Genomic DNA, 15,373 nt, shown 5'->3' on the forward strand with positions numbered 1-15,373 from the left:
ATATCCTGTCATAATCACCAGGAGTACAGAAGATAGTGCACAACACTACTGTCTTGTTGCTTTTGTAATTACCCATCCTGCCCATTTGAAATGAAATAAAATTAAATACACATCATATCCACAGTGTTAAAAATGGCAGTAATTAATATTTTTTTAATTCTATGATCTGTTATGCAAAGCTGCCTAAAAGCATATGAATGCAAAGTGTGTGTGTACATACATACATATATATATTCATATGTAATTATCTTCAGCATCTTTCACATAAAAAGCGTGGGGAAAAAGGAATAAATAAATCACATTTGAAGAAGGAATTGAAATGATTTTTTTAAATTCCTGAGTGAAAAAACAGCTTATCTTTGCATCAGAGAGAACACATGCTGGGACCTGCAAGCTTTCCATCCAACAGAGAATTGTCCCAGCAAAAGGCTTTTAGTGAGCTCATCTTTATGTTAATCTCTGTGTTAACCCACCTATTCAAGCTGTCCTGCAATAGAGACCCAGTCAAAAATGAAGCCCCCAAATTGTTAAATTATAATACAAATGCATTGTTCAAAAGATACTAGCCAGAGGAAGGTGCAGTCCTCCTTGGTACTGGATCTCTAAATTGTACCTGTCTGCATCAGCCCAGAGAAATCACATCACTTTTTAAGAGTCCTGTCCTATTGGAAATTCACTACAATGCTTAGAAGATAATTTATTAATGTGTAGCCTGTGAAAGTAAGTTTTTTGTTTTCTTTCCCCTACATACTTCCTTCTTCTCTTACCTTTGCTAAAGACTGTCATTGTAGGCAGCTATTCTATCTACACTAGGGCAAAGTTTAATTCTTTTTTTAAAGCTTTTTTCTCATAGTTTTGTCTTTGGGTTTAGAATTTCAGTATCTCTATTTTGTTCAAACAGCCTTATATCATTTCTTGTAAACGGTTCTTATAGTCTTAGTAATGGATCTTGTTCTCTTATTAGAAATTGTGTTCAGTCCATGTATTGTTCTATTTTCAGAGCTACTAAGAACCAGACCTGAAAATCTACATCCTGATAAATACTGACAACTTTTCTTCTCAGCTGTCCCAGACCTTCAAAATTCTTTCTGCTTTATTCATTGCAATTTAGTGTGCTTTTGCTTATTTGGGAATTTGGGAAGATAAAATAACACATTAATGTACTTCACTGTCATCTGAATGTGCAGACTGGGGACTTTCCTGTTTAAAACAAATTTAAGACTGTGTCTGAACCTATGAATATTTCAGAAGACTTTGGAATGTGAAATATTGAAATGTGAATAATAACGTCCCAAAGAGACTTGACACTTAATCATTTGCAAACTTTTTTATAGAATATATTGTGTGGAGGAACGTTCATGCATTTTTATGTATAGTTGTATGTAATAGCCAAGAGACAACTCAGGTACCATAGGAAAAAAAGAATCTGTCTGAGAGCAGCGTGGGAGGTGGACCATGCTCTCAGCATGCTGTTCTCGCTGCTTGCCTCTCTGTGAGCTGAGGTAATGAGTTAGCTATCACAACAGAGGACACAGGGCAAGGAGGAAAGATAAGTAATCTAAAATGGTGTAGTTATCTGCTGTAGGGTAGAGACTTTCCCTCCATGTGCAGTACAAAAAGCAATTACAGTTTGTGCTTTGAGCTCATTTAAAAACAAAGCAGAAGACAGCAGATACTACTAAAAACCTGAAGCTTATTGAACTCTGGGGGTGCTCTGCCCCCTGCCTCCCCAGACTGGGTTAGCTTTACTGACTTGGATGTAGTGAGCTTGCAGCATTTCAGGAATTGGGGATGTGAAGCTGTTATTTGCAAGCATCATGTACTCCAGATAAAATAACATGGAGAGAAAGAAAAATTACATGTGGTGTTTTGGGTTTGGTTTTTTTTTTAATAAAAGAAGAGACTTCTAGTCATAAAACAACACTGGTGACATAACATGACATGTTAATGCACTTTAATGTCATCTAAATATATGTATAAATTCCAAGGATAGATTTACATGCTTAAAGTTATGTACCCCTTTAAAAGACACGTTTGTATAAATTTCAGAGTTGCCATCAGTATGACACAGTAGGAAGCCAGCAGTTAAATCCTGCAGTTCGTGTGCCACGTTTTTCAGAATCCTTTTTCTGTTTACCATCCTGGCTTGTCTACTTTTTCCAGTTAACTCTGGCTGTAGGCATCGCCACCGCTGGTGAGCGGGCGCGTGGTCTTTAATGGTGGTGTCACGCTGCTGCCAGGCTGAACTTGAGACCTGACGTGAAGCCCCATGCCAACTGACACTAGAACTTTGGCCCTGTCTTTGAGAAGTGCTGGTTTAGAAACAAGGAGTGGTCCCTACAAGCGCTTCTTGGTGATTTTAAAAGGAAGATAAGATTTTCCGTTTCTTCTGTGAATAATACCTTTTTTTTCTTGCAAGCAGTGCAAAGACCCTGAAACTACCTGAAAGGAGGGTGCAGAGAGCTGGGGATGAGTCTCTTTAACCAAGTAATAAGCGATAGGACAAGAGGGAATGGCCTCAAGTTGCACCAGGGAAGGTTTAGACTGGCTATTAGGAAGCATTTCTTTCCAGAAGGGGTTGTTGGGCGTTGGAATGGGCTGCCCAGGGCAGGGGGGGGAGTCCCCATCCCTGGAGGGGTTTAAGAGTCAGGTTGACCCAGCACTGAGGGATCTGGTGGAGTTGGGAACTGTCAATGTTAGGCTAATGGTTGGACTGGATGATCTTCAAGGTGTTTTCCAACCTAGACAATTCTGTGATTCTGTGAAGACCCAACAGCAGTGCAACTCAGAGCTGGATTATAGTCTGCAGAATCGAGAAACAGTTGTGTACAGAGGTGTTGGCTCTTTCAGCCATATCCATGGCCAAAGCCTTATTTTGAAATCATCAGTGTCGCACAGTAGTCCTCTAATCGTCTTAACTTCCTTCACCTAAAATTACATCTGATGCAAACAGGCTAAATCAATTTGAATACTTACACTTCACTTTTTTCGTATCCTTAAGCACAGTAATAAAAATAAATTATTTCAGTACCGCTCTTAAGATAGTGTGCTTAAAAATTACTTCAAATTCAATGTAGAAAAAAAAAAAAAAAGCTTTTATTTGGAGAAAGGACTGTTGGAATGCAATGTGCTCTTGACACAAAATTTTTTTAGAACCCAGTCTAATTTTTGCTCTGATACCACTGCTTTTAAATCTGTATTCAGGAAAAGTTTCACCTTATGAACTCTTGGAGGAGAAAAAAAAAAAAAAGCTCTGCATTTCTTTTAATATCAATTTCAAACTGTGGAAAATGTAAGTCACGGAACAAAGTTTCCTCATGCTACTTAATGATTAATGTTTTTTAGAGATGAAAGAAAGCTAAAACAGATTCAGTGACAATGTTTCATTAAATAAAGCACTCAGTTCTGTGTCACACCCCTCCTCTTTGCATACAAAATACTTAGAATTTGGGGTTAATAAGTACAATAATTGTTTAGCGCTCTACTTAAGATCATGTCCAGAAGAAGAGACTAAGGCACTGCCTTGCCTTGGATGGGTAACTTTTCGATGCTTATGCACTACTGGGGACTTTGCAATCTGTTATTCGCTGCCTAATTTCCATATATAATTCCTGTTTAAATAAGCACTTAAGATCGGGAGCTGCAAGAGCTGGAATGCTAAGCTGGCAGAAAGCAAGAGCTAGCCTTCAGGGACAGCCTTTTTGGAGCCTGACTGGCTTACATGTGACAAAAAGCCTTCCACTCACTCAGAGTTCATAAACCATTTCTGAAAGTCAGCATCTGTGCCGTTACTCCCAACAAAGAAGCATGATTCTTTTCAAAACAACAGGATATTTATTTCCTTATTTTCTGTTTTTCTACTACACTGGCTGAAACACTGAAGAGGTTTTCCACCTCCTGAGTCAAACCACACCACTCAGGACATTACCCCTGGAAGGTGATTGCCACCCTCCTGTTAAAGCTATCTCATTTCACAGGAAAGGCTGCAAGGTTCACTGAGCCTGAAGGAGAAACCGAACACAAGTCTGACCATGGTCTAAACCCCAGGGCTCTTTCAGGCCCAAAGTAGAAGTCTTAAAAGGAAGTCTCTCAGCTCATACCACAGCTAGCGAGTATTATTACTTTTCATATTGCAGTCATGGTTTGAGTGCAGGATTTTAAAATTTTTTTTAGCCAGTTTTAGAAGGCAAATTGCATTTTCTAAGTGGCTGATGATAGCTCATACTCAGACAACTCATACACTAGGGAGAAAAGAGAGTATTTCATACCCTTTTATATCATTCAAAGTGTAAAAATACTTTAAATTGATCTCTCAGGTTATATTCTCTGGAACAAATGGAGATTTCTGAATGCTTGCTCAAATTGTGTAAAGTCTACCCAGAGGAAGGCAATTTTCTTACGGTTTGTTCTTTCTTCTTCCTTAGTGTTTCGAGGACAAAATTAACCACAGCGTAGAGTAATATTAAGAAACCAACCTCAGCAACAACTGCATCTTAGGCATTAATGACTTTGTTTGGTTTTGCCTAGGGAAAGCAAGGAAATGCGTGCCAATCAGGCTAAAATATCTATGGAGAACAGCAAAGCCATAAGCCAAGACAAGTCTATCAAAAATAAAGCTGAAAGAGAGAGGTAAGTATCAGATGTCCCTTCTTGAGAAGGAAGGAGTGCTGTCAAAGGCTGACAGGTGAACTCATGGATTAATTCTATTAAAACCATGCTTTTATGTATGGAAACAATGCCCAACTAATGATCGTGCTGAATATATTTTTAGATGACCATTTTAGGGAAAATGTTGCTTTTCTCATATTCATCCTTTTAATAGATGTAATGATCTGAGCAGGGAAATAAAAAGGTTCTTTATACTCAGCTGTGACTGACTGGTGTAGGTCTAATCACACTATTAAATTGAAACACATCAGTAAGAGTTTTAATGATTGTACTTTGCTGTTGCTTTTTAAATGAAATGAGGGCTATACCGAAAAGGGAGTCTGAGGTTTGGTTCTCATTGAAGTTAGAATAACTGGAGCAGCAGCATCACTAAAAACACAGGAGGTGGTGCCAGTGAAAGGCTTTCTCCCTCATCTACCGATAGCACGGAGGGGAGGTGGAACAGAAGGAAGGAGTGCTAAAAGCGATGATAATCAGCAGAGAAGGTGATGGAAGATAGGGGTGAAGAGGCAGGAATGTACTCCACAACGGCACATGTCTTGCTTCTCCACTCGTGAACTGGGCTGCAGCACTCTCCCTCGTTACGTGCTGGCAGGGAGACCTGGCCAGCATCCAGGCTCAGCCGACCAAGGGCACTGCTGCACTTGGGTTACTCACAGCACGTTAGGGGATGACAGCCTGAACTGACTTCAGAGATCAGAGAGACACTTGCCAGTACCAGCAACTGAGACTTTTTGGAGGATTACTCTCCATGATAGATAGCTATTTTCAGTTTCTTCTGTTTACCCTAAAAGTTTCCAAATAAACAGATAAAAGCAGAGTCCATGTGATGACGTCTTACAAGCCTTCAGGGCTTCCCCTTCACTTTGGGCTTGTCATCTGGCTCATTCTCTCCTCTTTTACATTCCCTCCTTGGCACTGGGCTATTTTGGTCAAAAAGCTTGAACTTGATCCCACTGAACTAAGTGCCCTGAGTGTTACACACTCCTAGCTCATCAGGAATACGAGTTGTCGGAACCCTTGGTAACTGTATGCTTAGTTAATGTAAGACCTCCACTAATGACTCCAAGATAAATCTGTTCCCAGATTTGAAAGCAGTCTGAAGGCAGTCCTGGTTTTCGGGCTTTGCAATTAGCCTGATTGGGCTCTTTGAACTATTTTTGGTATATTCTGTGACGGAAGAGACACTTTGCGGTTAGGTATTGTATGTAATTATTAATTGTATACTTATCTTTTTGCTTAAATAACAGCTTTAAGAACCTTACAGCATTGGTAAGCTGTAACTTATGATCATCAGATGGTTTTTCCATTACTGCTGTTAAGAGATGTGGCACTCTTTACATACCAAAATAAATTGAGATCAGAGTACAGTAAGGGATACGCAAATTAATTAAACTTTTTAAAGTTCTGTCCATCACTCCTGAGTAAGGGGAAAAAGCAAACTTCATTCATAACAGTTTTTGGTTTTGGTTTTTTTTTTCTTCAAGTCTTCAATCATACTGTCAATGTACTTGGAAACCTTTAAGTGGAAAGGTGCATAGCCAGAGGAGTGTACAATTTGCCATTACTCCCACATGGTACAGATAATCAGAAACCAGAATCTACCTTATGAGTTTGTGATTCTCTCTATTGTAGCTTTTGGGTTTCTTTTTTTCCAATGAGTCTTCATGGACAACGTTTGCATTTTTTTAGGCGAGTCAGAGAACTGAACAGCAGCAACACTAAAAAGTTCCTGGAAGAGAGAAAAAGGGTAACTATAACCTTGACAAAGTCACTGGGCACTGTTTCTGGATATTCATTTTCATTTCTCTGTGTTGAGAGTCCAGCTCTAGTAAACAAACAGACGTTTGTCCTTACTTTGTTCCACATACTTGTAGTGTAAAAGATCTAACATCTATATAAGAGGAAGCTATTTTAAATTAACAAAATTACTATTTGTTGTTGTGTATTTGTTACTTTTGTGTAATATATCTGTAATATGTGTAATATAAATAAGTTATTACATTAATAGCTCTTCTTAAGATTGGATGATATAATAAGCCTCCTGTGATGTTTTGTGCCATCCAAATGGGGCAAGACAGTGTATATATGGGTGTGTTTCAAGTAAGTTTTTATTTTGCTTGTTAATAATGTTACATTTTCCCCCCATTTTTTTTTTCTTGCTTACAGCTGGCAATGAAGCAGTCAAAGGAAATGGATCAGTTGAAAAAAGTTCAACTTGAGCATTTAGAAGTCTTGGAGAAGCAGAATGAGCAGGTATCTTATTTTAAAGGCTTAAAAGAAAAGAAAGCTAATGCAAACAGTAACCAGAATCAGGCTGAGCGGAATGCTTCTGCATGTAAGTCATTACCAAACTTGGGAAAATGACCTTGTTCGTGGTCACTCACCTGTTTGGAGAGTTAAAATGAAGAGGTGAGGTGACTTAAATAATGGTAGAGAACCAGATTTGTTTCAGATAAGCATGTGAAAGCTAGACTGCTTAGCCAGAGTCTGTCCTTTCAGCTGTTCAGCCACATTGATACTTGTTAGCTAGATACCACAGTCATAAAAGGCTCAGCATACCCATTTTAATTACTCCAGAAAAGTACCTCAAGCAAATCTGATTCCTTCATTTGGGAACTTACACTTCTAGTGCTGTTTGGAAAATAGAGGTGAAACATGCACAGAGCATCTCTGAACTCTAAGAGAGTTTGGACTGAATTCTAGAGATGTATAGTAGCACGGGGAGTTTTATCTCTAGTAGTACACCCTTTCCTAATTAAAATACCTTGTTATTTTCTGCTAGTTTATAAGCTCTTTTTTTTTTTTTTTTTAATTGAAAAGACTACTTGGCAAGGAAAGGAAAACTCTAATCTCATTTCTGGTAGAAGCAACACTATGTTCTGAGCAGTTCCCTTGCTGAAAGGTTGAGCCAGCAGAGCTGTAATAATTGCATGGACTTGCAGTACTGCACTTACACAAATGTAAACTGCAAGGGGAATATACCTGGCAGTTCAGTGAGGTGAGAGAGAAGGGGTGCACTTAATACCCATTACTTTCAAGGGTTGTGTACTTAACTTCTTTGTTTATTAAATGTTCAGGACTTGAACTCTCTGGCAGACATTATAGTATGAGTTAAAGCCATCTTGCAGAGGGGGAGGGAAGAGTACATGCAAACCAAGTATTTCCACTGTCAGGACAGAGTCCTAAAGCCCCAAAAGCTGCAGCCTGGTTAACTTCTAGGGGGGCAACAGGATCTTGGGCAGCTGCTGCCACTGAGCTGCAGCCACCACGGCTCTGTCTTCTGATCGCTCCACTTCCCTTCTGGACAACCACCAAAATTCCTCATCTGTTCCCTCACAGGGTTTCTGTAGATGCAGTCTCTAACATCCAGCATGAATGGTGGTGTCAGTCAGTCTGCTCCTGAGCAATACCTGCACAGAATCAAAAGGCAGGGGTGGCAGGCACTCGGGGAAGGCAGCTGGGCTACTGCAGATCTGTGGCGTCACTGTAGAAAGGATGACGGAGAGCTCCCTGTAAACTCTGCTAGTTTTCAAAAATGATGGGCTTAATCCAGAAATAGGTGTTAGTAGTAGGTTTTTTCCATTGGCTTCAGAGGGCTTTGGGTCCATTATTTAAAAACACAAGGACAAGAGGGAATGATTATAGTTGTGCTTTTAACCACAATGTGATAACCACGTTATGTATAAGGGAGGGAGGTTGCTGGGAAAGAAGTGTGAGTTGTTAAAGAAGTCACCTCTTTCAGCAAATAGATATTTCCCTCACCTGGCGTTACAGCTTCCACTGCTGAGAGGTGGTAACAGCCTACATGAGCTTGCTCGTACTCCATTTCAGTGCAGAGATTAAGTCAGCTTAAATCATCAATGATTAAGCGGAGTAAGATCCTTCACGTGCTGGTTATCGCTTCTGTGTGGGCATGTGGTGGCCTCCACCACAGGGGTAGTCCTTAACAGCTTTTTAACTCACTCTAATTCCATCCATCAGAGCATATATTTTCATACCTGCTATTTTAACACTTCCTTTTAGCCCCAAAAGTGCACCAGCACAAAACCCCACCTGAGTCTGGTTTCCTTGTTATACACATTGAGGTATGAAAGCTAGCTGCATCGAGATGAAGGTGGTATTTGTTTAATGAGAATTTCAAAACATGATTATTTTTTTTCCTGATCAAACAAGAGAAAAATTTTTTCATCAAATATACAATGTAGAAAAGTAGATTTATGGGTGGAAACAGCCTTCAATGCAAACTGTTATGAATTTAAATTTGTTTTGGTTTATGTATGTTTTTCTTGCATTAATTTTGCAATCTCACTTCAGTTTTCATTCATTTAATTTGCTTCTTGTTGTATTACTCAATTTTGACATTATTATTTTTGTACAAACAGCTTTTGAAATCCTGTCATGCAGTGTCTCAAACACAAGGTAGGATGGACGTATAATAAGCAAACTCTTATTTCAGTGTGCTTTCCTTCTAAATTAAATCATTATCATTGGAGCCCTCCTTGTAAATGCAACCATTGGGAAGTACCATTGACATAGTGAACACATTGTTAATCTTGTTTGCACACAGATATTTGAGCCTGACACAATATTAACAGTATTTTGTGCTTTAGCATCTCAAATTCAGATGCATATGAACAGTGATCTGCAGAGAAAATATTTAGAGATTAACTCGTATTGTACGTTAGCTGTTGTTATGGAAAGATACGCTTAGAGTGCTAAACTGTGTCTGTGAGAAGTGTCTGTGGATCTGAGAAAACCATTTTGGTGTAAATATACGTATGATTAACTGCTAATGCTGATAGTCAGACAAAGGGTATCCACATAGATTAGTATGGTAATAAAATAAGTAATTCCACACTAAGAATAGCAAAATATAGGATAGATGGCTAGAAATAGCTTTTTAGTGTCTGAAGAGAGGCTTCCAGTGCTTTAAAACTCACTTCAGAATCCAACACATTACAAGGTATAGCAATTATACTTACCATGTGGCTGTGCTGCTGTGGCTTCCTAAATAATCGTTACGCACAAGAAATCTCTATTAACCCCTGTCTTAGCAAGGGAAATAGTTGCATTAGGCTTGAACATCCAGTTGTACAGTGTTGCCTGATCTGAATGACTTTCTTGAATTGGTAACATCTTGCACCACTGACTCTGACAGCACCATTAACAACGTTTATTTATAGACATATAAGGAGAGAAAAAAGCGCATTCGTTAGGCTAGGAAAAAAAATACTATTCTTTTACTGTATATGGTTCTTAGCCTGTCTTAGGTCTCACTAGAGAGCAAGCATCTTGAAAGCAGAGTCCATGAGCTGCTGCTCCATGAATCCACCGTAGCTTCAACACTGCCTTCCAGAAGGCTCGTGGCCAGGCGGCGTGCTTGCGTGTTCACGTCACAACGCGCTGTCTGAACCAGCCTCGGACTAGCAAAAACGGGCATCCTGGCCCTACGCTAGTGTCCTCCTTGGAGCCAAGTTATCTCTAAAATAATTCCGTACGCCACACATTGGCACGCAGAACCTTTATAGGACACTGTGTGCCAGTAGTTAAGTCACAAGCCTAAAACATAAAATGTGTGAGTCACTAAGAAGCAACCACAGGGTTTTGTTTTATCTGGAATTTCTTTCACACACAGGCAAAATCCAGCCAACATTTCAGAAGAGGTTGTACATATTGATTTATTTATTATGTTTCCATATTTTCATGTTAAAATTATTTCTTCATTACTTTCAAGCTTTTAACTCATTTAAATGGAGAGCGTTGATTAATTTTTAATCATATTTATGACAGTTGCTTTGCTATTATCATAATTACTTTTTTCCCCAAGATGATGATTATGAAAGTACAGGGCTAGATTTTTCAAGAAGGCATGTATATCACATCTGCACAAACCCACGTATACCTTGCAAAATGAATAGCTCTGCATCTCATTACTGTAGATCTACGTCTGCCTATTTTTGCATATGCAAATATGTGTTTGCACATCCAGAATAGGTGACTCCTTAAGTAGGAGCTTGTATAGCAGAGTTCCCTGTCTAAGCAACATTTACAACTTTTTGTGGAACACAGTCCACATCAATCAAGTCCAGTAACATTCTTCCCTGCATGATGGGTACAGAGCAGTTACACCAAAGAAAATATTCGCTTGGTTTGCCTCTTCCTAAACCTGTCCTCATCCTCAGGAACTTGACTGTAAAGATAGATGGGTTAGCTTGCCCTCTGGGTCAACTTATTCAGAGTCCTTTGGGTTATAGATTTAAATAATTTCCCAGATTGAGAGCCCTCAGAGACAATGAGGAGATGCTGACTCCCAGTTCCTTTAGACAGCAGAGTTTCAAACCAAAGTGCAACTTCAAACCTGTAACTGAGCCACAGGAGGAGTAAATGTGCACGTGTGCGCGTCTGAGAGAGAGAGAGAGAAAGGGAGGGAGAGGAAGGGAATTAAAAAAACTCTCTAAGGAGGGGATTCCCAGCCCAGTTACCATTTCTATACGAGGCGTGCGGAGTTTCTAGCGCGATCTGGCATACAGTCAGTGCTGTATTTTGCACAGCACATTTGGTTATAGTTTCAGGTGGATGCAGTGTGTGTAATCCCATGGAGCAGTAGCCTAATCCTGGGGTGAAAAACACCACGTCTGCAATCATATGGATCTCCAGGCCAGATGGAGATTATTTTTTAAATTATTATTTTATTATATTTACTATATAATTTAAAAAATTATTATTAAGATCTTGCCTAATGCAAGGAAGATGTTACATTGATGGATTTTTGTCATTCATTGTCTTTATGAAAGAAACAAGTTCAGATCATAGATGAACTCTCTAAACATTTCAGGAAGTAAGACACCACAGTCCTCACACAACAGGAGAAACAGTCAAATGCATCTGCCTAGTTTTCTTCCCCAAAATTGGAGCTTCTGAGTTTTTACCATACGCTTTAGAAAGTCAACCCATGACTCTTGGAGTAGGATCAGAAATATTTCCCCAGGATTTGTAGACAGAAGAATTACATCTGATTTTGAAAACAGAATGACACTGGGCAGGGGAGGGGGGTGTGTGTGCGTGTGTGTGTGTGGTAAACTTATTGTTATTACATATATCTTCAGTGTGTTTTGTCTGTATTTCACTCAGACACTATCATATAAAACACGTGCTTCATTTTGAACAAAAGGTCTAATGCAGTGCTTCACGCGGTTATTTTGGATTGCAGGCAAAGGAGATGCAGCAGATGGTGAAGCTGGAAGCAGAGATGGATCGCAGGCCAGCAACAGTGGTCTGAAGCCTCAACAAGCAAATTGAAGTTGGAGAACACAGCATCCTTAAAATGAGAGCAAAATTCAAAATAACGTTGCTGAGGTTGAAAAGTGGGCTTTTTTTTTTTTTTAATTTTTTTGGGGGGGTGGGTGTGGTTTGGTTCTTTGTTTTTAATATATAAAGTGTAGCTACGGACCACCAAGTCTTAAGGTTTGCATTATTTCTTTTTTAACACTGGGCACTGAATTTCCTTTGTTGGATTTCCATATAAATTTCTTTTGTTTGGAAAAAACACTAATCAGAAGATGAAGACAGTTTTTTAAACCCAGTCCTGTATTCCTTTCTGTATCTCAAGAGGCAGCTTGCCTGCATCAGAATTACACAATCAGAGCCTTCAAACACAACAGATATTTTTAACATCATCTCAAATGGCAACAAAACTGTAGTCAGGTCATGTTATTTACCATTTGTGTTCTCATGTGTGGTATGTTGTGTGGAAGCCCCGTGCTGCCAGATCCCGACAAGCAAGCAACAGCTCGTCAGATGTCACCAAGCCCACTGAACTGGATCTTCTGCTAAGTCCCCGTAATGGTCAGTATAGTAAGGAGCTGAGTTTGAGCAATTAAAAAATTATATTTCAAAGTATTTTTCAGGCAGCAGGCAGTTGAAAGTTAACTGCCTATGTTCAAAAGTACAATATGTACAAAGTCATCGGCCAAATTCATCAACTGTAACAGTAACTTGACAGGATATTTCTGCAGTCCAATGATGTCATTCACAAGTGCCATATCAACTCTTATCCCGTCTGAAAGGAGCTGATATCCTGTAAAAGTTACTGCAATGGTTAGTGTGAGGGAAATACAGTGTATTTGTGCCAAAACTGATCAGTGCTCTAAGGAATTACATATTAGGCACTTTAAGAAAAGTTTACATCCTACATTGCTTGTATAGAAATTGCATTTTGATCCTGTTGCTGCAAATCCCAGATATTACAGTTCATTGTAACTTAAAGATTGTTTAAATGGCTTTTGGCAAAAAGTTTGTAACTGTGAAAATGTAAAAAGTATTTATACACTTCAGAATCACAGCATTGTAGAAAATCACATACATGTTGCCACGTGATAAAATTAGTCAACAGAAATGCTAAGAGTATGTTTGCATGTGATACAAATGCTACTAAGACTGTAATGCCTACTCTATGACCACAGTCATTCTACTAGCTGGTAAATACTGAATAAATGTATGGCACAGAGTATTGTTTGATTAATTACAAAGACTTTTAGCATAACAAGGTCTCTATATATATGTGTGTATATTAATTACGTGGGCATTCTTGATACTTGTAGTAAAAGAAAAGTACATAACTAATTTAATTTTACACAGAAGTATTTATGCAGATTTTCAGAATTTCATATCAGGAATAACCTTTTTATGTCCATTAGATATAAAAACAATTTGCTAATGTGTTAATTTGCATGTTTCCAGAGCTTGCTGTAGTTATATTGCAAAACAATGCATGTCAGCATTCCGCTTGGAATTTGTCCATGCTGCCAATTCAAAGATGACTGCATGGAAAACTGGTAGTTTAGAACAAATCAGATTCCTGATTTCAATGTACTAAGCACCAATTACTTTGTTGTATATGCTTGTACAAACAAATTCTACATATTCCTATAAACAAAATAAATGAAAAGAGATAATTATGTTATTGTCAGTCCTGAGATGAAACTTTCAACTTCTCTAATAAAAACCTTAAAAATTCAAAACCTTTAGTTTTGACTGTAGTGAATTGTCGGGTGGTGGCATTATTGCAAATTTTTAGCAAGTTGTATTTCCTGTAAAAATGTGCATAGTGTAAATATATTTCTATCACAGCTTATTTATTTAAAGGAGTCTTATTTCTTTTAAGTGGTAGCAGATTGTGCAGCATCGGTCCTGGCAGCACTACGGAACTGCCCAAGTACAGTGTAGCAGCTCTGCTTTGAGATGCAGCAACCCGAGTTCAGTGTAGCGGCGCTGCCTTGAGAACACAACAGAGACAGAGGTCAGTGAAGTCTTTAGGTGTTTAAGGCAGGATTTAAGCAAACTTGTGATGCCTGTTCAGAATTCCCATTCTGAGGCACCTCCGGCTCCTTATGATCCATAATGTTTTAAAGGCAAGCCGTGTACTGGGAGCAGCTTTCCCTGCTCTCTGAGCCGGGCTCCACTGCTGGAGGGAGCTGGGAGCAGCAGTGTTTTCAGAGCACGCCAGACAGGATCCGGTATCTCAACCAAGGCAGAGATTTTTTAAATTTTGTTTTAATTAAAAATGTCTTCTAAAACACAGCTGGTGGAGACAGCACTGCGAGCTGGGATTTTTCACTGTTGCCTACCGCAGTGGTTTCTAGCCAGTAAGGAGAAGCAAATGTCAGACCAGATATGGAGAGAAGTAGTTTTCTTAGGCTCACTCACAGCCTGGCTGGAAGCCACTGCCCTACCTGTCAAAGAAATAGCTGGAAAGGGAGGACTCGGGTTCAGCTCACATCCCTCTCCGAGGAAAATCAAAGCTCCCTGTTTTAATTCCCAGGCGAGTATCCTACGCATCAGGGAATACGCTGGGTTTGGAAGGCTAGAAAATACTGTCCACAGCCTCCTTTTGAGTCTGTGCTCGCTGCTGAGCCAGGAGCGAGGCGTTTATCAAGTCAGAGAGAAAACATGCTTCTGTGAGACCGTGGAGCCGGGTAGCCTCAGCTCCCAGAGCTGTTACGTATTTCATCCATTGACAATTTAGCATAAAACGCAGACAGTAATTTGAAATTAAGTGATGAATTCTGTCAGCTAAGGATTTTGAAATACTGTTTAAGTAGTATTTGATTCAAAAATTATTTGAAGTTTGGCCGCTAATGTAATGAGGTGAGAATTTCCATTGAGATGAAATAGGCTAATCAATTTGAACATTGATACTGAGTTAAAGCAGTTTAAAATGTCATTCCCTGCCAGGGTGATGGATTCCACTTCAGTGAAATTTCATGGAGGGAAGTGGCAGATTCTCCGTCTCTGAATCTCTTCAGATAAATTCAGTGCAGCTGTGATGGGGAAGGTCATGACACCCTGGCCTCACAGGCAGCCTGCTACCCTTTCACTTCCAGTAACGTGGGGGTTGGTCATTAACTTGACTCTTTACAAGTGGGTGTCTATTTAACCCCCGACCCGCTCAAGCTCAGTCGAGCTGCATTGCCAGAGACCCAAAATCCCCCTTGGGGGTGGATCTCCTTGCAGACAGATCCTAGAGCTGCTTGGCTGGAAGACCCTGCTCCCAGGGATGCGCCCCGCTGCGTGCTCCCTGCAAGGAGGCCGGTGAGAGTTATTGCTGTCTGGTAGTCGGGGGGGGGGGGGGTAACAGTGGGGGTTCCATCTTCAGAGATAGGCAGGCAGCCTCCACACCTGGGGATAAGGGCAGGTTGCAGGG

The 15,373-nt window shown here is 39.7% G+C and overlaps 1 protein-coding gene across 21 annotated transcripts in view; it reads left to right on the plus strand.

The window, feature by feature from the left end:
• The window catches only part of PLCB4 (phospholipase C beta 4), a 216,958-nt gene extending 203,267 nt beyond the window's left edge, over nucleotides 1–13,691 (plus strand). For 17 of the 21 annotated variants that reach the window (XM_074817201.1, XM_074817200.1, XM_074817198.1 and 14 more), the window contains 5 exons: nucleotides 4,528–4,629; nucleotides 6,361–6,418; nucleotides 6,838–6,924; nucleotides 9,054–9,090; nucleotides 11,882–13,691. In XM_074817201.1, the coding sequence (XP_074673302.1) occupies nucleotides 4,528–4,629; nucleotides 6,361–6,418; nucleotides 6,838–6,924; nucleotides 9,054–9,090; nucleotides 11,882–11,970 (373 nt within the window). In that variant the 3' untranslated portion in view covers nucleotides 11,971–13,691. The remainder of the gene's footprint in view (nucleotides 1–4,527; nucleotides 4,630–6,360; nucleotides 6,419–6,837; nucleotides 6,925–9,053; nucleotides 9,091–11,881) is intronic. The other 4 variants (XM_074817213.1, XM_074817214.1, XR_012622345.1 and 1 more) reach the window with 3 other exon arrangements.
• The last annotated feature ends 1,682 nt before the right edge of the window (nucleotides 13,692–15,373 follow it).

Source organism: Strix aluco, chromosome 3, assembly GCF_031877795.1.
Source record: "Strix aluco isolate bStrAlu1 chromosome 3, bStrAlu1.hap1, whole genome shotgun sequence".
Taxonomy (NCBI): domain Eukaryota; kingdom Metazoa; phylum Chordata; class Aves; order Strigiformes; family Strigidae; genus Strix; species Strix aluco.